This window comes from Vespula pensylvanica, chromosome 9 (assembly GCF_014466175.1).
Source record: "Vespula pensylvanica isolate Volc-1 chromosome 9, ASM1446617v1, whole genome shotgun sequence".
NCBI classification, from domain to species: domain Eukaryota; kingdom Metazoa; phylum Arthropoda; class Insecta; order Hymenoptera; family Vespidae; genus Vespula; species Vespula pensylvanica.
Window position 1 is genome coordinate 52093 of NC_057693.1, and position 22610 is coordinate 74702.

At 30.0% G+C, this 22610-nt stretch overlaps 2 protein-coding genes across 5 annotated transcripts; both read right to left on the reverse strand.

The window, feature by feature from the left end:
- Positions 1-1591: 1591 nt before the first annotated feature.
- On the reverse strand, positions 1592-10789 carry LOC122631957 (putative phosphatidate phosphatase). 3 transcript variants are annotated; one of them, XM_043818231.1, is made up of 8 exons: positions 10360-10789; positions 6181-6332; positions 5139-5243; positions 4487-4689; positions 4171-4228; positions 3931-4107; positions 3723-3821; positions 1592-3637 (listed from the first exon to the last, which is right to left on the reverse strand). In XM_043818231.1, exons 1-8 carry the CDS (start codon positions 10421-10423, stop codon positions 3620-3622), a joined length of 876 nt encoding a protein of 291 aa, XP_043674166.1. In that variant the 5' UTR covers positions 10424-10789; the 3' UTR covers positions 1592-3619. The 3 variants fall into 3 exon arrangements, with proteins under 3 accessions (XP_043674166.1, XP_043674168.1, XP_043674165.1); XM_043818233.1 differs by having other exon boundaries at positions 1592-3655; XM_043818230.1 differs by having other exon boundaries at positions 1592-3821; positions 10360-10788.
- A 2149-nt stretch (positions 10790-12938) lies between these two features.
- LOC122631436 (regulatory-associated protein of mTOR) lies at positions 12939-22255 on the reverse strand. 2 transcript variants are annotated; one of them, XM_043817111.1, is made up of 23 exons: positions 21880-22255; positions 21667-21769; positions 21200-21441; positions 20985-21131; positions 20731-20915; positions 20591-20650; positions 20267-20367; positions 20061-20194; positions 19564-19947; positions 19400-19474; positions 19037-19294; positions 18825-18968; positions 18496-18751; positions 18369-18410; positions 17382-17527; positions 17184-17281; positions 17016-17124; positions 16689-16852; positions 16356-16526; positions 15903-16144; positions 15658-15822; positions 15089-15371; positions 12939-15012 (listed from the first exon to the last, which is right to left on the reverse strand). In XM_043817111.1, the coding sequence occupies exons 1-23, from the start codon at positions 22036-22038 to the stop codon at positions 14817-14819; spliced, it is 3864 nt and encodes a 1287-aa protein (XP_043673046.1). In that variant the 5' UTR covers positions 22039-22255; the 3' UTR covers positions 12939-14816. The 2 variants fall into 2 exon arrangements, with proteins under 2 accessions (XP_043673046.1, XP_043673047.1); XM_043817112.1 differs by lacking the exon at positions 18369-18410.
- Between the last annotated feature and the right edge of the window lie 355 nt (positions 22256-22610).

Genomic DNA, 22610 nt, shown 5'->3' on the forward strand with positions numbered 1-22610 from the left:
AGAAATTAAAGTTTTGCTTCAAAAAATTGTTTTATGTTGCATATTATGTAAGAAAATAAAAAAAAATTGAACCTTTATTTCAACAGCAACGATGACATATCAACAAGCGATTACGCTTTACAACACAAAGATCCGAGATCGATCCCAATTGCGAAGGTTGTTTATGTTTTTGCAAGTTTTTACTCATTTTATTTTTTTTATATACAGAATATTTTTCTTACATGTTTAAGTATATTTTTAATTATATATCTTATTTTTAATTATATTTTTATATTTCATAAAAGATCCATCGACACTTTTTTCTACAGATAAGATTTCGTTTTCTTTATTTATTTTAATTCTAAGCAATAAATTCTCTAAATCATAAAATGACCATTTTCCAAATATAAAGTGAGCATGCATATTTATTGTAATTCTTGAATGCTTTCTTGTTCTTTTTTCTTTTAGTTTTCAGATAACAATCTTCAGTAATATATAAAGGAAAACGAATATTTGCATTATGAATAGAAAATTGATATAGAAGATGCTTGTTTACTTTTATTTTAATGTCAACAAGAAAACAAAAATATATTTTTTTATCCCTGTCTTCTGTGATCAATTCTGATGGATTTTGCAATCTGAAAAGAAAATCTTTTACTTGCCGAAAAAAGTATGTATCAGATGATTGACAATGGTACACATTTCAGAAGAATTATTTTTAACGTGCATCTTGATGAATTGTTCTTTGTATTAACAAAATATTATATCGTATAAACTTGTATTTATTTGGCCGTTTCACGAATCTAAAATTACCAAACATTTATTTGGTAATAGTACAGATTCCATTTTTTGTTACTTTTTCGTATAATGTGCAACATAAAACAATCTTTTCTAAGTATAGCTATTGATTTTTCAACAAGAGCTTCTTTTATTGATTACATTTTAAAATAAAGATAGATTTTTTGAGAAAACTGCTCATCATCGGAAAACTATTTTAAGGCATCTCTTAAGTCACCTTAAATCTACTCCCCTTATATTCTCAATCTAATTTCAAAATCAGAGGATAATATGTCGTGGCATCTCTCTATAAAAGAAAATCAAAGGAGCGATGAGCTATCCTCAACAGGCGCTGTTAATGTCACGATCTATACGGAAGATATACGCATACATTCAAACAGAAACAGAAATAGTATTCATGTAGGAACTTCTGCGCAACTCTTTAAACAGAAAAAGATACGGTATTATGCATCAAGCAGTTGTCATTAATATGTACATGCTCTCTTTAGATTAATGAAGAAATAACTCTTTTTTAGGAGGGCTATTTATCTGCATCGATGATCTTTTTTCTGACTTCATTTATTATGTCCTCCGTTTGTTTAAAAATAGAATAGTACTGTTGACGCAGTGACGTTACCGATGAAAAAGCAACTCATTTAGATATGAACATTGTAAGGACAGTAATAGAAATCTGATGAAAATAGGAACAGAAATAATAGAAATAAGAAGAATTTTCAAATAATTTAAATTTTGTTAGATGCTTATGAAATCTATTATGGATATCAAGGCAGCATATCGTGAAATTAAAGATTGTTATTATGTAAAGAAAACTTCGTTTATATTCACCATTTTTTTATTTTCTACATCATTCAATGGTGTAGATAATTTACTCTCTTTACGAATCTGTTGTAAACTCTTGCGAAAAAGTTACGTTATTTTTGTCGCGTTATAGTAAGTTAAGAATAAATATTATTGAAATATATTACATTGGTCTTGTGTGCACGGTTACTTTCGCCTTAATTCAGTGCTATTCAATATATCTGATCACGAATAGGCAACCTTTATAATCATATCGATTTGAATACACTGTATAGCGTATAGCATTGTAATATAACATCCAGAAATAATACATAGATTCTTGTAACGAAATTGGATTTTTTTCTTTCCTTTTTTTATTTATTATCTATCGATACTTTTTTATTTTATTTTCTAATTTTAAACTGTTAATTGTAAATGTTTTATAGAAAATTCACATATAATGTTATAAAATATAAGTAACGTATTATTCAAGCATGGAAATAACAGTATAGAGTTTACAATTTGACTAATATAAATTAACATAAATTAACAAATTAGGACCTAATATTACGGATGTTATATAACTGTCATCCGAAATAACAGTATCTTCTACGTAGAAGAAATATAGAGCCCTTTTATAATCTATAAACTTAATAATTTATAATATATCAAATGCATATGTAAATCCAAACTCTATTCTACATTAAGGTATTTATAGAATAAATAAAAATCTTTGAATGTATGTAAATATAGAGGATTCTCTTACATATACATAAGATACATCTAATTATGAAATACTTTCAGATACAAGAATACAGCATAGCTGTATATGTAACAAATCTAAAGCACCATTGTAATATGTATGTATCGTCGATACTACAGAATATTTTTCATATTTAAGTAGCATGGATCGTGCATGTATGATCATCATACACATCTATGCACTGCAAGACGTACATCACAAGTTCTATGAACGTACTAATCATGCTAACAATTTAACATTATTGAAAAAAAAATATTTATCTACAGACTAACTTTTCTTAATTGACGCCATTGAAAATTTGCTCTAAGGTCATAATATTGTCCTTTTTCTGAGAAAATATTTACACAGATAGGAAATACACGGTGTTTTCCAAGTTATAAAGTCATAGTTATTCATCATAAAACTTTGCTTTTTTAAATAAATAAGAATTAACAAGAAGTAAATATATATATGCATATTGACCGAAAAAATTAATTCGGTTCTGTCAACTTCTTATTAATAGGTACGCGTGTAGTTACAATGTCTGCCCAGTAGTATGTCATCAGCCTCTTCTCCTAAGTCGATAACAACCTTTTGATCATAGAATAAAGATATTTTATCTTTATCTGTTATCAATTTAAATATGTTTTGGCGAAGAAGCTAGATACATTTAACATAAATAAAAAAACGGTATGTTCTTGCCTCGCATTATGTATGAAGTTTTTACTTCATAACTAAATATGTGCGAATATTTTAAAAGTAAAAGTTCGAGAATTAGCGTACATTCTATTAAATAGAGATATTTCTACATTCCATCGATATACACATACATATATATATACTAATTTATATACTATGTAAAGGAACAAATAGGTATATCTATTCGGATGATCGTAACGACCGCTAATTCACGAGCATTGTAACAAAAACAAAACTGATATTGCACAAATTCGAAATCGTTCAAAAGAACTTCCATGACCGAAGCGCAAGCAAGACGATTTAAAAGTTTAAATAAAACAAATATTTAAAAGTTCTCCTCCCGTATGGTTGGTAGCGTGGAGAAAAATGAGAATGGATGGATGATAGATGGATCACAAAAGACCTTTAGCAGCTTTTTATCTTGTCCGATTGGCAGCATATGTTGCATGGAGCGAGAAAGAAACAGAGAGATAGAAACAGAGAGAAGGCCTTCCAGATGAGAGAAGAACTGCATATGAGCAGTCCCGGTTGTAAGGCAGCTGAACTAAAAGGTCCCGAAGGATGATGGGTGCATCCTCAAGGCCGACACTAGCAAATTCGACGTTTCGTTTTCCCGAGAGCACACTAGCTTCCCGGAGATAACTAGAAGACAGTCACGGCCTTGTTGCGATCAGCGACAAGCGATCTCGTTAGGTCAACGATTGTGATTAGCATTGCCATTATTCACCTGCGTACCAGCTTCCGTTGCTTCGTAGTCCCCCGTTCGTTGCTTTTCCACCCGACAGCTCCTTCGTCTTTCCTCGAAGAGATCAGCTATGCAGAATATCTGAACGAACCCGACGTTATCAATATTAATAAAGAGTAACTTTAACTTAGGTGACAATATTCGATCTTTTATTTAGAACGAAGGACATATATGAAATATCAATACCTACCACGATAAGAGCAACAATGGTACCGATAGTCGATCCGGCAAGAACGTCGCTCCAATGATGTTTATAATCGGAAATTCTTGACATTGCCGTAAACCATGCCATAAAGATGCATACAAGTTGAAACATATGCTTCAATAATTTGCTACCTCTCCATGTAATTCTTAGCTGCAAGTAAATCTGAAAAAAAACGATCGTGTTATATTTTACAAAGTATGTCTAAGCATATTTCAAATAACTTACGGCAAGGTAGATCATCGTGTAGGCTGAAAACGAGGAGTGCCCCGAAGGAAAAGATAATCTGAAACGATCCATCGTACTGTGTAAAATATCGAAAATATTTTTTTTGCGGGACACTATAAGATTATAATATAAGGTATGATAGCAAAATTGCGATTAATTTTAGATTAATATCAAAGAAAAAATAAAATAGACGTAACAAAACCGAAAATCTCATAAAATCTATTTTTTCACATTTTAGTTGAGGTTTTACTCGTGGTAAAATTTTCCTTTTTTTTTTATTTAAACAATTTCAACCTTTTTAAGGAGATTCTTTTACCTCATTTCCTTAAGTAATTTCGGCGAAATGCCTGGTGCGGTACAAGAGAAATTCTGGATATATCTGAACTGATTTTCAGGCAAACTGCAATTAATGTCTGGTACGCAGAGTGTCATAAAATGTGGTCTCAATCGACCGATCGTGTATTTGGCAACGTCCGTCACCAAAACTGTTGTTGCTGCTCCAAATCCGAAAACTCCAACCTGAAAGATATTATAGAATATAATATATATCTTTCATTATTATATCGTATGCATCATACTAGATAGCATGTTTGTAAAAGCAAGGAAACGTGAATCTGTCATTCTTATTGTTAGCGGTTAAGTAGCATACACAATTTATAGTTTAATAATTCTTCCTGCTATTCAATATATATACTATGAAATATAAGCTATACGCATATATATATATATATATATATATATATATATATATATATATATAACATGGGACGATAACAAGTAATAAAGATAAATCTATTCTTATCAAAGTGGCAATTTTGTTTTACATTAAATTTTCTCAAGTGTTCTACTCTTTTTATAAAATACAAAATGTATGTGATCAAAAATGTAAAAAATATTTTCTATAAAAATGATGAAGAAGAAAAGAAGGGAAATTGAAAAAAATAGTTGATAAAACGTAATTTCCTTACCTTAATGTAAGCCATCCAAAGCCAAGGTGGAATCGTGTATCCAAAGAGTATTTTCGACGATTCGGTAGAATATTGTCTTCCATATAAATACTCACCTGCGATCATCTATAGTAAATAAAAAGATTACATTTTAACTGAGAGATCAATATAAGAGTTCAGAATAACTACATCATATTTAAATGGTTAAAGATAAAATGTTCGGAACGTCATCGTAAAGGGGAAATGAAAAATAGGGTAAGTCTCTCTCTCTCTCTCTCTCTCTCTCTCTCTCTCTCTCTCTCTCTCTCTCTCTCTCTCTCTCTCTCTCTCTCTTTCTCTATCCTTTGTGGAATCTTCTCCAATGTAAAAGCTACATCCGTATACCTAAAGTGGGTTAACCGGTCAAACTCGAAGTAAATGCTACGCCAGGTGATACGGCGATCGAGACAAGAATTGTGTGAATGAAATATAACTGCAACTCTAAGGAGTTTTACCTGCCTCGAGGACCTCTTTCATCTTTTCCGAGAGAGTAGAATAACTTGGCCTCTCTCTTTTTACACATTAAAGGGATTAAAGCTTTCCTATGAAGCCTGTAAACTTCAGGTCGGCAACAGAAATAAACCTTTTTCGAATTCTTACAAATCTAGACATAGCATCTTATATATTCAAATACTTATTCCAAGAAATAACAAAAAAATCTTATTCTATAAAAGAAAAGAGATTTAATAGAAATAATAATACAACCTAAGATGAAATTTATATACTTTATTCCTATATGTTGTTAATCCTTTTCCATGCAACTGATTCTATTTTTTTTTTTCTTATCTTTTTATTTATAGTATAAACGCAAAATCAAATAGATTAAAAATTATCGGCAATGATTTAAATCGTATGAAGATAACAGAGAAGTGAAAGAAACAGAGAATACCGAAAACGTGCGCAAATATCATAAACTATCTTTTTTCGTTAATCGAAAAAATGGATGATGATAATGATAACGATAATGATAACCACTGATTTCATCTACCATCTTAAGAAATAATGATTACTACAGGTGACTCACCGTACATATAGGAAGGAAGAGGCCAGTGACGTAGAGCATCGCACTAGTAACCGTGGACGAATGGTATGGATGCATCAATGATTCATCATTGCAGAAAAACCCACGCTTGTATGGCTTACCAAAGAGGAAGAACATTAAAACCGCTAGACTAACTATAACAAATTCATAAAGATAATACGTTAGAAGAATGTAGGAAAAAAGAGATCTTATATTTGACAATGCTGTATTATTTGTTTCTTGCTGTTTTTCTAAACGATAACAAGTTTCACCTGATCTTTCCAGATAAAGGACTCTCATTACTTTAATCATTGTGTCAGTCCATAACGATTTACATACATCAACATCGTCGGTTATTACGCGCATGGTAATTATGGTGAAAAAAAAAAAGATGAAAATAATGACTAACGTTGGAAAATTATGGTGTCCGATGATATAGTTTGCGTGAGACACGCATATACCGCTTACATTTATGAGTAGGTAACGTCGTCAAGAATTGACTGCATAATTTTATTTCTTCACGATTAATGCAAAAAATAAGGAAAATGAAAAAAAAAGAAAAATAAAGGAATCAGTAATTAAATCATGTTATATTTATATTATCATAAAAACGTCGTAAACAAAGTCGTTAAATATACAGATTCTTTGAAGTACATAATAACTGAATTACGTTTCACTAAGGTAAAGTAAAAAAATAATTAATCATTTGCAATCTTACGACATTGCAATCATATTTTAGCAGATTTCTTCGTTATTAAAATTTCTTTGTTAGCTATTAAAATTTACATCTTTCCTTTTACTCGACATCAATGACACATGTAATTTACCAGATATAAATCTACGAGGAACATTTTTTAATAATTCATAGAAGATATTTGTCTTTTATAAAAGTATAACATTTTTTTAAATATGATATATATCTATCTGTCTTCCTATAATAGGAACACGTCGGTCCGTAGTGTAATGCTATCGATAACGCGATAGAAATAACACTATACGTCATCTTTCATTGCCTATTTCTTCTTATATCTTTATCATGTAGCAGTCTAACAGAAGAAACAAGCATAATAAATAATCATAGAGAGAAACTAATGCAACGCAATGCGGTAGTCAAAAAATGCAAGCTAGATTGCTCAAACTACCAACATAGTCATAGTAAAATTGCCAATGAAATGTTGAACGTTACAAGGAAACTATGTATCTCGGATTTCAATGAATTGCTCTCTTTCTTTCTCTTTTTTCTTCTCTTTTTTTTCTAAAGGGTCGAGCAGGTTTTCGTCATCCATCCTAACGACGTCTCAAAGGGAGCGGTCATTGTGTATGTTCATGAAAGAAATAAGCGTTAAGGCATATACACCATTGATGAATAGTGTGAACTCGGTACGATCGTATTGTGTATGGTGGACTGCTTTAATTTAACACTTATAGTAAAACTCGAACGTTATTTCTTTTTTTTAACCTCACGAGATCTTTGTACGGATAATCTGTGAGTCCCAATAATCGCCTTTTGAATGTCTATTTGAATTTTGCAAAATGACATAAGAAAACCGTGAGATCTGATGTTAATATTATAAATCATATACGCAAAACTTTTCTTTTTAATACTTTAGAATTTGCTTTTCTGAAATTATATGAAATCATGGAGTAAATAAGTCTGAAAAATCATTAACTGAAAAATAAGCAGAAATTGTATTAACGTTAACTATTAATCAAAAAAATATTCGAACCCTTTAAAAAAAGCTCTTTATTTATGTACCCTAAATCTATTCATAGAAATTGGCATGGAAATGAATTAGAAAATAATCTTTAAAAATAAATAATGAGGTGACAAAGAAATCGTATACTTCGAGGCGTCTTACGAGCGATCTTCCGGAGATATGTTGTTGAAAGAATTGTATGTAAGTACTTCAGCTTACGGGTTACGTTGTATCAAGTCTACAAAATTCTACGAAACTCTACGAATAGTTGAAATGCTTAAAATAAATCGTTCATAAATAGTTATATCACATGATCTGTGCAATTATCAGAATAGAACGATAAACGCTTATTTAATGAATATTAAATACAATTAGAAACGTTGCTGGCAAATTGATTTTTAATGACATAATCTAACAACTTGTCATTACGTTCTCTCTCTTTTTTTATGTACGTGTGTGTGTAAATATACGAATGATGAATCTTTACGAAGAATCATCATAAGAAAATATATATATAAGGTACTAGTTTAGAAGTATAATAATATAGAAGTTTAGTAGTATAGTGATGTAGAAACTTAATAATATAGTAATATAGAGTAAGAGAACAATAATAGTATAGTAATACAGGTACATAATATATAATATTCACATATGTACGATATCCGGTAATTTCACCGGTGGTAGATTTACCTTGTATCTGTATTTTTGCATGTTTCTATTCGTATAAAAAAAAATACAATTATGTTCCGTAAATACTTATATATATCCAATATGTGACATAATGAATTATTTCAGCTATCTGAAATAAACCTGATTTGTCATCGTAGTAAGGATTACGCACAATAAAAATAGTAATATTTACACGAATTGTGAACCATTCGTAATTCGTTATTTGTTATCAGTTTCGAAATTTTATCGGCGATGACGTAGGAGAAGGGGGTACTTATTTTATATTTTAACAAATATTATCTTTCCGATCGATTTTCGTTACATTTACAAATAACCATATTTTTTTCTTACGCTGTTGTTAACTGTCGATGTATAATACATTATTATACACCGAGATCATCTACTATCTATCTAATTAGTTTCTCTAATATAAAAAGATAATTATGATAAAGAATTTATCTAACCATTTCATACATCAGATTACTTTTTTATGTGTATTTAATGACGTACAACTATATGTCTTTATACTTTTTAATACGATCATCTTTAATAGACATTTAGCAATAAATATTTATTTTTTAGAAGCAATAAGACAGGGAGCTTGTAGATGTGTCAGTTTGTTCACTATGAAACTATGTCATCTTGCCTCGGATCAGATCGATGAAACTAGAATCATATTTACGTAAGACAGTTTTCAAAGTATACCGAAAGGTAAAAAACTCAAGAACAAACTTTGTATAAAATCGATCTCTTTTCCTTCGATGTTTTTTACTTCTAATCATACACTTGCTATTCGATGTATTTCAGTCGAGAATTTAACTGCGGAAAAACTAAACAGCAAATTTGCACTTTTTCATGTATGCAAAAATAAATGTACTATTATATACTGTTGAGTTTGCTTACGGTCATAAATAACTAATAATAAAAAAAATTACCTCGTATTTTTTTCCGAGACGATTGTAATATGCGATAGTCGCTATACTCGAGGAACATCAAAAACGAGGTAAAAGTACATGAAATATGTTGCTTAAGAAAAATAATAACATAGATAATTTAAAAAGTACATAAAACCAAGATAAAATAGTACCTGAAATTGTTCAGTGTAATATCCAGAACATCAAGGCTTTCTACTTTTTCAATTAATGATTAATATATCGTAAAGAAATCGCTAGAAGGTTGACAACGCACTCGAGAAGGTGAGTTATTACTTATATAGTAAATCGACGATCCTTACTTTCAATGACCTCGACGATTGCGTAAATTGTTATGAACTAAGAGTGGGGGCTTTGTTACGCGAAATACTAAAGCAACAAGGATGCTTCCAGGAACCACGGATGAATTAATCACGACCGAATTCATCGCTTTCTTGGGCGTGGAAATGAGCAAACAGTTTCTATATGATATATGTAGAAACGTGCAAAAGATAATGTTTTTTTTTTCTGTAAAGAAAGAAAAGATGGAGAACTCGCGGATAAGCGAGCATAGCCTCGAGAATATCTGTGTTCTTGGACAAGTGCACAGCAACGCGTGTTCGATGTGCTTTCACCGAGATATAAAATAAAAAAATTTGAGCATATTCGAATATATTCGATTGAAAGGTTAAGCCCTTGGAGATCGCAATCAAACGTATCACTTTACGATGCCTTCGTCTGTCACGATCTGTCAGCTCGTTTGACGTAACGCAATCATCGTTCATTGTACCCTCGATTGAGTAAGACGACTCACAAAAGCTTTAATGCCGCTTTCCCTTTTTATAACGGCAATGTACTTTTCTTAGGATTTACAAAATCGTTTACGATAGCGGTAAATTACTTACCTATAAGTAAGCACACAAAGTCGATGATGATTTTCCGTAAAAGTAACTTTGACGTTCGATCCATCTTCTCTCCGACGTTTCTCTTGTAGTACTAGATACAGTCCACAGCTCGATTTTTGCTTCGTGCAGCTCTATGTGTTGGATATGCGTATGTGTATATGCGGTGTATATACGAGCGCGCGCGTGCGCACGTGTGTGTATTTTATTGAGAATAAGAAGAGTTCGCGCGAACGCGATGCGAAAAATCATGCGTACGATATATCGGAGTCTCTATAAAATTTCTGTTTCGTTGTGTGCCAAACGTTAAAGAGAGAAAAGTTTGCTGGAGAGAGCATGAGAAAAAATGGAAATAAGGAGATAGAGAGATAGAAAGAAAAAGAGAAAGTGTGAGCGATACAGAGAGAGAGAGAGAGAGAGAGAGAGAGAAATTTCACGACAAAAACAACCAACTCCTTCGAGATCCGAACGAAAACTGTGCGACGACGGCGGTTCGCGGCGGTCGAAGAATGCGTCTGCGCTCGTTGCCGCTTCGCTAATGCGGGGCGCACGTGCGCTTTTTGATTGGACGGCAAGTGCCTAGACGCCCTTCGAATCTGTCGCTTTATAAATAAAAAGCTGCAACGGACGTGATTTCTCGCGAAATTCTGAAAGAGATCGTTGATCCGTTGAATATCGTACGAACATCCTAATCGATAAAAAAACCTTAAAAGATATATGGAATCGTAAGTCGTTTCTCCTTTTTTCTTGAAGACATACAACTAAACGATCCGCAATAACATAAGAACGCTACTCGAATTGCCAAGAAGCTCTTTTCAATTACTTCTTTTTTTATATAATTACTTTTGTATTATACATAGATCAAGTTACAATTACTATTATCATGTTTTAGTTACGATTGCTTTCACTTATAAATTGTACATATTTACATATCAAACGTATTATTGAAAAAAAATTATGTTGGAAAGCATAAATGATAACAATTTAATATATTATGATCAACGATCGCTTTAATTTGGTAAATAATCCTAATGTTCCATATATATTGCCATTGATTTTATTTAAGGAGACTCTTTGTTTGGTCACTCGATCGAGTTTGTACAATATAATGTGGCTCTTATAATCTTTTTTTGCATAACCTCTCTTATGTGTTTTGTCGAATCTATCGTTCTTTAAGATCTTCGTGAAAGTACAAATGAAAGTTAACTTTCGAAAGAAAATAGATATATAAAATATTAAATAAACTAAAAATGCTAAAAATAATTTTTTGCATATTACTTGAAACTTGATTGATATTTCTGTGATATTTCGTGCGTACGCTCGCATATTAATACCCAGAAAAAACGCACGATTATAATAATCACTTTTTTCCGATTACATGTACAAAAGTTAAAAATTAGAAAATGTAGAAGCTTCCTGTGTGTACGAATAAAATTATATGAAAAAATAATACATTTTTTACATAACATTTATGAGCGGTAATATCAAATAGTAGAAAAAAAAATTTATCAGGAATGTATAACAACATATGTATATACGTATGTACATACGTATTATATAACATACTAGGCATTATAGATATTATAGCATTACATATATATATATATATATATATATATATATATATATATATATATATTTCTGGTGATAAATTAAGTGATAATAATATCCACCTTAACAAAGTAACACACGAAAATAATGTTATCGTAGTTATTTTTTACCATTATCTGACTTATTAAACTATCTAATCTTCTAAATCATTTGATTTTGTATCGATATTTATACGCCGCATTCATGGAAATGAATTCGCGTAAATTTAAATAATACAAAAGTAATGACTTATAAAGTAAAAATAATAATTTATTAATATTAATAGTTTTTTTTTGTTTTTTTTCGGAATACAATTTAAATAACATTTGATTGAAGCGTCTTGATATTCGTATGATATAACTGAATGTGCTTGCTCAAATGATTTATTATGATATAGCGCTATTACCTGTCCATAATAATCTCAAACTCTGCAATATAATCGTAGTAATATGTTTTAATAAAAAATTTCTAAGGGTTACAAATAAAGATAAGGTCATTAGCCTACATTATATTTATCTGAAAAAATCGGATCCTGTAATGCATAGGGCAGGTTTTAGGGATCATTTCAGAAGCAAAAGACGATAAGATTAAAGAAAAACGTAAGTTAAATATGTTCCGGCAAACATGCTTTGATTTATCATCAGAGCTTCCTTCATACTACAAGCATGCCGACTCTATAAAGTCAAATTACGAGATAAGACTGATACTTGAGTTTCATTGTTCATTGTAAAAAGAAACAAGGTACTACCCATGATTTCTTACACATCTCTATTATTATTTTATTAATATTAATAATAATATTATCACTATCATCATCATCATCATTATCATATTTATTATCGTTGATATTATTATTTCTAACGTACATTATATCCGATGTAGCAAAAGCGCATACTTTGATTGAATGTTCTTCGAAAAATTAATGATTGTATATTTATCCAATGGACGTTTAATTGGAAAATAAATTAAAAAAGAATATATCTCGTATCATATTTCGACTTAACATGATTGTGTATTTATTATAGGGCAATTATATACAAAAGATAATACAGAACGAAGCAAGTACATGGAATTTACCTCCTTTCTTCGTTTGTAATAATTACCATGTACATGATATACCTGACAATTATTGCTAATAATAGAAGCGACCGTCGACTGTATATAATACAGACAAAAATTTGTCTAGGCTTGTCTGTAGTTTAGCTTTGCCTATGTGTCTTATTTATTGTATATGTGGTCGAAGCAATCGATCATCAATCGTCACGCTTAAGTACATTCAACAGTCAGCATTACTTAATTTTACAGTTACAGTCATTTTTCGAAGACTGCATAAAATGAACATTATCCGCGTATATAAGATCAAATCGCTGATTCATTTAATTGAATCGTTTATATCGAGTATCGTTATAGGAATTACATTTAAAATAATGTAATCATTCGAATACATTCCTGATGGTTCTACTTACGAAGGACATGTAGTACTTTGTCAATTAAAACATGTTAACTTAAAAATAATGACTCATATTAATTGTTTCATTTATATCGTTCATTTCATGCTTTCCGCATGCATTAGTCTAAGCACTTATCGTCCATTCGTAGGTGTCAATATTAATAGTAGACTATCGATCGAATTATCTGTCGGTATAATTTATTTTTCGTTATTTACTATACTTGCGCGCATGTATGCTTATGAAAACTATGCAGTGACGAAGAAGAACAATGTCAATCTTTTCTTTTATTCTTCCTATAACATTTTTATCTACTCGTTACCTACTCGTTCGTTTTTTAATGTATGTTACGTTGAGATTAATACAGTTTAATTAACAAATATGATACACAAGCATTTTATCTTATATGAATATCAATAATTTACGTTACATCGCACTGACGATAGTAGATAATAATAATAACGCAAAATATTCTTATATCTACAATCTTCAATATTTCATATGTATTGTAGTCGTGCAGTATAACTGTAATTATAGTAAGAAAATGCTTACTCTTTTCAACATAAAAATCTGCATTGTGATGTATATTTAAACGTATAAATAAATTTTGAATAATTCTTACACAGGAAAATAATTGTGCATCTTAACTTCAAATGCAATATTTTCGTGACTAGAAAAATTAGAGCCAAACTGTGTAAAAAATTTTTTGTATCCTCATAGTCACTTCGAATAAGTTCTTTTTTTAATTAGGAACATAATTACAAAAAGACGTAATATTTGCTGATCTTACACAACTCGTTAAAAATATAAAAATTAATTTAAATTATATCAAATTCATAATCTATACATCATAGCTTCCAAATCTTCTCGAAGTCATTTCCACATAGTACAATGATTAAAGTTAATTTACTTTGTACAAGTTGCAAACTTCTGTTAAATATTAATTTAAACATATGCAAACACTTATTCGCACAGCCTCTTTCATTAAGTTCTACGCACGCACACATATTTCAAATTCGTAGTTAACGGAGCACAAAATTCAATTTCAAAAATGGTACTAATTGCATCTTTATACTGCTCTTTGGTTATTATAAGAGACTTTGGTTGTGCTAACCGCTACTTTTTTTGACTACAAAAGACATATTGAAATATATTTTTTGTACATATTAGACCCAGAGAAATATACATAACCAAAATGATTTTATAATAAACAATGGGAAAAAAGATTGTATTTAACTTTTTACTATTACTTATTCCAAAACATATATAGAAAAAATATTCTATGCTTAAAATTTCTCTTCCTCTTTCTTTTTTTTTCTTCTTTTTCTTTTTGTACTTTTCATATCATAATAATTAGACAAATTCAAAATATAATTTCAAAAATTGTCAAAAGCAATATTACACAAATTCTCTTTCTAATAGTCATCTTCTTGACTCTGATGCATATGCAGTTATAGTACTATCGACACATCCCGCTGCTAAAATCACACGATAGGGATGAAAACTAAGACAACTTACAGGACTAATTCGTGTACCCATAAAACCTTCGTGAAACTTTATTGTATTGAGATGTTGTCCAAGCGTATTATAAACACTGATGCAGTGATTCGTTGAGCCGCTAAAATAGATTAATATAAGAGGATGTTTTGAAAGAAAGAAATACTTAAAGAAATTTTAATATACTTTTTACTTACCAAGCAAAAACATTAGCATTTTCATGAACGGTTAATGCTGTAATGCCTTGCGTTATCTGTACAGTACTTATAGAAGAATTTTTTCTTATGTCAAAAATTCTAATATCCCCGGAAGAAGATCCAGTAAATAATTGTGATATGAAACCATCGGACTTTCTCAAGTGTGTTCCCAACACCCATGCAGTATGTTCTCTCCACGTCATAACTCTTGCTTCCAATGGAGGCAATCTTCGATCGAAGAGTCGAACTGATCCATCACCACAGCCTAATGCCATCAAAGACCCTAAAATTTAAAACATAAGATATGCGTGGCTACTTTATCATAATTTAAACTGAACGATAATATAAATTATAATACATATATTCAATTTATATTCTTATAAATTAATAATATATATTGTATTCGAAAATTAATTGGAAAACTAATGGACTGACAAATAAATAATGGAATTTTTATGAAAGAATATTGAATCGTTTATTTTAATATAAAATACTGGAAATTATTGGCCAATTCTATATATCTATAGAAATATTTTCATTTGTATTAGATCTTATAGAGGATTACAAACCTGTATTATCTACATCAACAGATGTAATACAACAGTCGGCACCTGTTGGTATATCTTGTTTTTTTAACTCTGTTTCTGCGTCCCACAATCTCACAATACGAACATCACCTGTCACAGCTAAAGTTAGAGACTTTTGCTCCCACTTAGTAACCAATCCTGCTGTTGCTAAATAAAAAATTCCTTAATATTCCTTTGAAAAATATATTTCTAGGAATATGCAATTATAATTAATATTAATTATTTACCAGTGGAAGTTCTTGCTAATGGCTGTATATCGGACAATGCTTGCCACGCAGTGAGCAAAACAGGATCACGTCCTAAAGTGCTACTGTAATTCTTCCACACTCTAATCGAACCATCATCGGAACCAGCCATTAATAACGTTACATCATGAGCATTGATAAATTCCAGAGTTGTAATACGTGACATTCTATTACCACGACTAGCATAATATGTTAGTTTTGCACCATTTTGACAATCCCATACTCTGTAGATATATATTAATCATACTGTATTACAGATATAATATAGTAATCAGATTTTAATTCATTTAGTCATGGTAAACAATAAATATTTTAATAACTTCATTGTGGAATATCCTCTTTTCAAGAACGTTTATGTCTTTGATTTGGACAGTTTTTATAATGATAGATATCCATACTTAATATCAGTGAACTGAACTAAACTGTTAATATTACCCAAAGTAATCCTTCAATGCTACCGCCAAATGCGATTCAAACGGATGGAACGTAAGAACATCTGGAGACTGAGGACATCTAGTATGAAATACTTGAGATTCTATTCTACTTTGCATTGCTTTCAACTGTTCTTCTTTCGCATCGCGTTTCTGTCGTTTGTTTCGTAAATACCTATAGAAATAATTTTAAAAATTTATATAATTATGTAAATTTATATCATATTATTTATATTATTATATATAATTATATTATTTACGTAAAAAATAAATATCATAATAATACTATCTTAAATAGTAATGATACTATCTCTTTGTTTTCAATAATACAAATTACCTCCATTCGCGTTCATAATGTGCCCTGCTTTCCATGTCACTTATAGATTCAGTTTCATTTTTTAACGTAACAGGTTGTGCGAATTGTGCACAACTCCATTCAACAAATTGTGAAGTAGTTAAAGGAGTTTTAATATCAAATATTTCATCTGCTTCTTCTGATATCTTGTAATGAAGAAACAATAAATATATAATAAAGTATATACGGAAGGAACTTAAATATTTGTATAGTACAATATGCATTTTCATATTCCTATTGTACGAATACTTAAGTCCTTCGCTGTATATACAATCTATATAAAAAAACAAGATGATATTTTATATTTACTGTAATGGGAACCGGTTTCCTAGAACGATTACCATGTGAAGACATTCGTGCAGATCGTAATAGATCTGTTCCAGAATTAACTATAGGTGGTGATTCTCCCTTGCTGTTACTAAAGATAATACAAAAATCTTAAAACAATAACTTAAATCCGAAAATATATCTACTAACCTTAGATAACTAGTTTGATTTGATGGAGAAGGTGGAAGAGACAATGATGAGGATATTTTTGTCTCTACTACTTCTTTAGGCACAGACGACTCTTTAACCTGAAATTTTATGTTTAAAAATTTGCTTTAATTTTACTAATATACCAATAGATAAACGATATACATAAAGATATTTCTTTTCAGTATAGTAGTATATTACCTGTCTGCGAATATGATTTGTTACTTTCTGAGACATCACAGCAACCGCAGGATGAGGATCATTGTCAAGATTACCAAGTCCATGCCATAATTTCATGTATACACTACCATAAGACAAACTTGGTAAATTTCCTAAAGAACTATGACCTATGATAAAAATACACTAAATTAATAAAGAATAATATAAAATACGATTATTTTATAAGAACAATATATACAAAGTACCCCAATGAAAAGTGTCCACTAAGATTATTATTAAAAATCGAATGATTTTTTCAAAAAACGTCAAAAGACAAGTCAATTTTGTTTTCGAGAGAGACAGGTCCTTATTATAAATTCACCCCTTAAAAATCTTAAATGACAACAAAAGTCAACTGACATATCATTTTAAAGGTCTTTTAATTATTTTTACAATGGTGTTATTTTTTTCAATTTTGAGTCAATAGTTTTAGACATTTCCACAATCTGAACATTTAACAAAATAAAAGTTGTTTTCAATCTGAAACTTTTTCTAAGAGACACATTTCAGAAACTACTAACTCAAAATTTAAAAAGCATGTCACTATTTAAGATTTTTGAAAGAATTAGTTTAAAGTGAATGAGCTTATAATAAAAATCTGTTTCTTCTTGAAAACAAAATTGACTTTTTGAAGTTTTTCGAAAGTATCAGTAGATTTCATAATAATCCTGATGGGCCTTTTCGTTGAAACACTCTGTATATTATATTACATTATATTGTATTGTATTGAACTGTACTATATTATATTATATTATATTATATTATATTATATTATATTATATTATATTATATTATATTATATTATATTGTATTGTATTGTATTGTATTGTATTGTATTGTATATATATCAAAGAAACATATGGTCATTGAATATTTAAAATTTAAGATATAAAAAGATCTATTGAATACATGAATAGTAGGAAAATTGTGTAACCAAGAACATGCAACTGAATTCCTAATTATTATTACCAAGTGACTCGCAAGGTTTCCTCACGAACTCCCAATTATTTCCTGGCATATGAATGAAACAATACAAGTAACTATTATCTTGAGATCAATTAATCATATAGAATGATATAACACGTAAAAATTTTACCTAAACTACTAATAGAGGATGAAGAAGAAACTCTTTTTATACGGTCTTGACCAAGCCCATCAGTTGTATCTACAGTATATGTATTATTAGGAGACAGCATCTTCAAACGATCTCGTGAACTAATACGTCTCATTCCACTGAATGGTGATAATGTTTCTACGATTAAATCTTTTCTGCTATTTTCTTCAGCTAAAGCTAAAGTCACAAATGAATTCTCAAAATGTAGAACCATCCATTGAAGTGCTACTACCAATTCCTACAATATTCATTCAATTTTGTGATAATTTTTTCTTTTCAATAATTTGTAATGAAAAATGAAGCATACGTACTTTTCTTACTAAGGGACACATATCATGAGAAACAGTATTAATAAGGGTCATAGCAATAATTTGATCGATATTGTTTGCATGTTCGCTTCGAGTTGTTACGCTGTTTATAAAAGTTCCCAGCGCGTAAACGCTAGCAGCTCGTACCTATATATAGTTTAATAATCATAGTTCACTGATTTTTATAACATATACCAAAATAATAGATTTTATACCTCAGGAACAGGATCATGTAGTAATATGAAAAGTTTTTCATGCGCAATGTCTCTTACTCCACACCATCTTGCTTTATCATAATTATGCCAAAGTCTTCCAAGGCATAAACAAAGCCATTGACGTAATAACGGATGAGAATCACCCAATTGTTCAAGACAGATTGATACAAGACTTCCATGATTTGCAGCAACTTGCCCAGGTCGATAATCATTTACAATACAAGCTAACACAAATGCTGCTAATGTTCTGTGTTCCCGCTGAAATATGATTAATTTAAAGATATCCGTAACAATGAAATTAGTAATAAATTAATTAAAAATTATGGCTACAGATATTGCTGAAAATACTATTAAATTTTATACCAAAATCGAAGTATCTTGCAGAACAGACAGAAAATATTTATGACCATCATCTCGTACTAGATCAGCCTGACAGGTCTACAAATTAAATAACAACTATGCATTAACATTAGTATTAAAACAAATAAAATAATAACTATAGAATATAACTTTAGAATATAACTTACATTGTCCACTGCAAGAATTTTTGCCCAGATAAAGACAAGTAAAGGTCGGAGTTCTTTTGCATTGCTTTGAAGTAATTTTAAGACATATGGAAAAATTCCAACACTTAATGCTAAATTCACAGCCCAAGGGCCAAGATCAAGAAAACGTCCTAATAATTCTAATGCTCTAAGTCTATGTACTTGACTCAAAAGCACTTGTAACACAATTGGAAGTTGTTCTGGAGGATTACGATTTTTTGAACCTAATGTAAGCCACACTTGAAAAGCTGTTAGTTGTTCTTCAAAGAAAGGAGAATGTACAAATTGCTCTTCATTTTCAAGAATTTGTGGTAGTTGTGCTAAACATAAATCAAGTGCCAAATCCCAGGCTTGCCACATTGGATGCTAAGATTATTAAAAAAAAAGATTATATTGACATATTCCAAAGTTTTATCAAACTTTCTTAAAAAATTGAAATTTCTTATTTCTAAAATAAATGTTCCAATATTAATTTTTACCTGATATGTAGGTGGTAATTTTGGACAGGATACTGGAGTACAGTCATATGAACGAAGTATTCTTTCGGCAAGTAAAAAGTTTCTAAACAAACTAGCAACTAACAAATCTTGTCTAAACAATCTTTGGAATAAATCTGAAAAAGCAAAATATTTATTTAAGAATTAATTATTAGCAATTTTAAAATATTAAAAATTTATTAACATACCTCTAGGTAAAGTGTTCCATGCTATGGTATCTGTAATTGCAGTAAATATCCAATTTAATTCCCCTAACATAGTTCTTCTATCAGTCAGCTGACCTGGAATTCTGTAATGTACGCGATTACATACTATATTGGGTTGACCAATAATATCAGAATTTTCAATATTTTATATCTAAATAAACAATATTAGTATTGTATACTAAAAATGTTGACTTCATTTATTAGCTAATCTAATATATTAATAGATAATAATTATTTTTTCAGACTGTATATATATGATCTTTCTAATACCATTTAAAAATTAATTAAAATAAATATTTATCTTACTTGTCAATCAAATCCAATGATATCTTTGGAATTAATTTGGTAGTATTTTGCATCACAAACCTACATAAAAATTACTTTAATGAATAATATAAATAAATATTAGATGCAATCAAAAAATATTTGCAAATTTATTTTCTTACCAACGTAATGCAATTTTTATTGGTGTAGTAAGGCAAGATGTAAACACATCTGCTGGCAAATCTGGATTCATTGGTAAAATCTGATTAGCTGCACATGCTGCCAATTGAATACAGTTTTTATAAGATGGGATTGTAGAATTTGCAATTCCAGTCGCACAATTTTGTTGCACAGCCTGCTTTTCCATCTGTAAAACAGGAATTAATATCATATGTATTTTATAATCACAAATGTGAATTTAATAAAATATTTTTACTTCGTATTCTTTTTCATGCTGTTCAGCAAATTGTTGGAAGGACTCTACAATAATGCCAGCATTAGAGCAATCATATACATAGATACTAGGTGCCCCCATCCATGTTTGTAAATCATACACTGACAATGGAATGTATTGTGTATAAGTCTGTAAAAAAAATCTGTGTCTCAAAAAGATACGTAATTTAATAATTGAAAAACCATTTTTTCACCAACCCTATTAAATACCCATATTTCACCATTACTAGTAGGTTTAGGTACACCATGTCCATTGTAATGAAAAAGAACTCGTTCTTCTTTAGCATTTCTCCGTAAAGAGGTACATAATTTTTTAACTTCTTCTACCGTAGGATCTAAGCTTTGTTTATAACGTGCTCTAGGCTGCCACCTTTCATACTGTTTTTGTAAGTTGGAGCCTATCATTTCAAGAGCTTTTTGTGGACTTACAGATGATGGATCTGTAATAAATAAATTAGAAATTTAATTTTTTATTTACATATTTAAAATCTTATGTTATTACTCATTTGTTTAGATAGAAAAAAGTAATTATTATAAATAAAATATTGAAAATCATTACTTCATGTATATTGCTTATATATTAAATATAATTAAAACATTAATATAACATTATATAGCAGTAATGAAAAAGACAGATAGCAAATTAAGTAAATAAAATTAATTACCAATCCAACATTCCAAACGAGCACATGGTTGTGTTTTAACAATATCAGGTGGATCAACACCAACATTTAGACAAAGCACCAATGCCACGCTAACTGTTTTCATCTGAAAAATGAAAAAAAAAATTATAGAAAGCTTAACTTAACAAAAAATCTATAATACCAGAACACTAAGGCAATTCAAATAAAAAAAAATAAATAAAAAAGAGAACCGACCCGTTCTTTCATGCGCCAAGTTTGCGTGACACAATTGATACCCTCGATTGTCGTTGTATGTCGAGGTTTTTGGAAAGCAACAGGCATTTTCCAATCGTCCTCGGTCAAATTCGAATTGTCTTCCTCGTGGCATGACTTTGCGTCGATAACTGACATCATCCACTTATATTTCACGGAAAGCCTCCGCCGGTTTCCACAAAAGACACGTTTCGATCACATCAAATTTCAATTCACTTTTACGCGGACTATAGTCTGTGAACTTAAAAATGAGAAATCACAAAGCACACGAATCGTAAATGTATTGAATTAGATACGGACTTGGTAAGTTTACCTGAACAGTCGCCATGATAAAATTCCATGCGACTCATACTATCAGGTTGGCCAATAATAATATAATCGATGAATTTCTCTACATGTTAGATTAGTTTCTTTGTTGCGTCTATTGGCAACAAAATTACAGGTTTATCAATTATGGAGATATCAATCATGTTTTCGAGAATGAATATTCCGAATTTTTATTTATCTATCTTTCACATATTACATAAAAATAAACACTAAAAAAATAACTACTTTTTAAAGTAATAACTGATTGAAGTCTGATGTATGATTTTTACAATTACAGACAACAGGATAGACAAAAATAAATAATGCATGTGTAACGTCTCTTCCAGAGAGTACAAAACCATGAAACGAATTAAGGTTCAATTATATACAACCATGCTGTAGCCGTG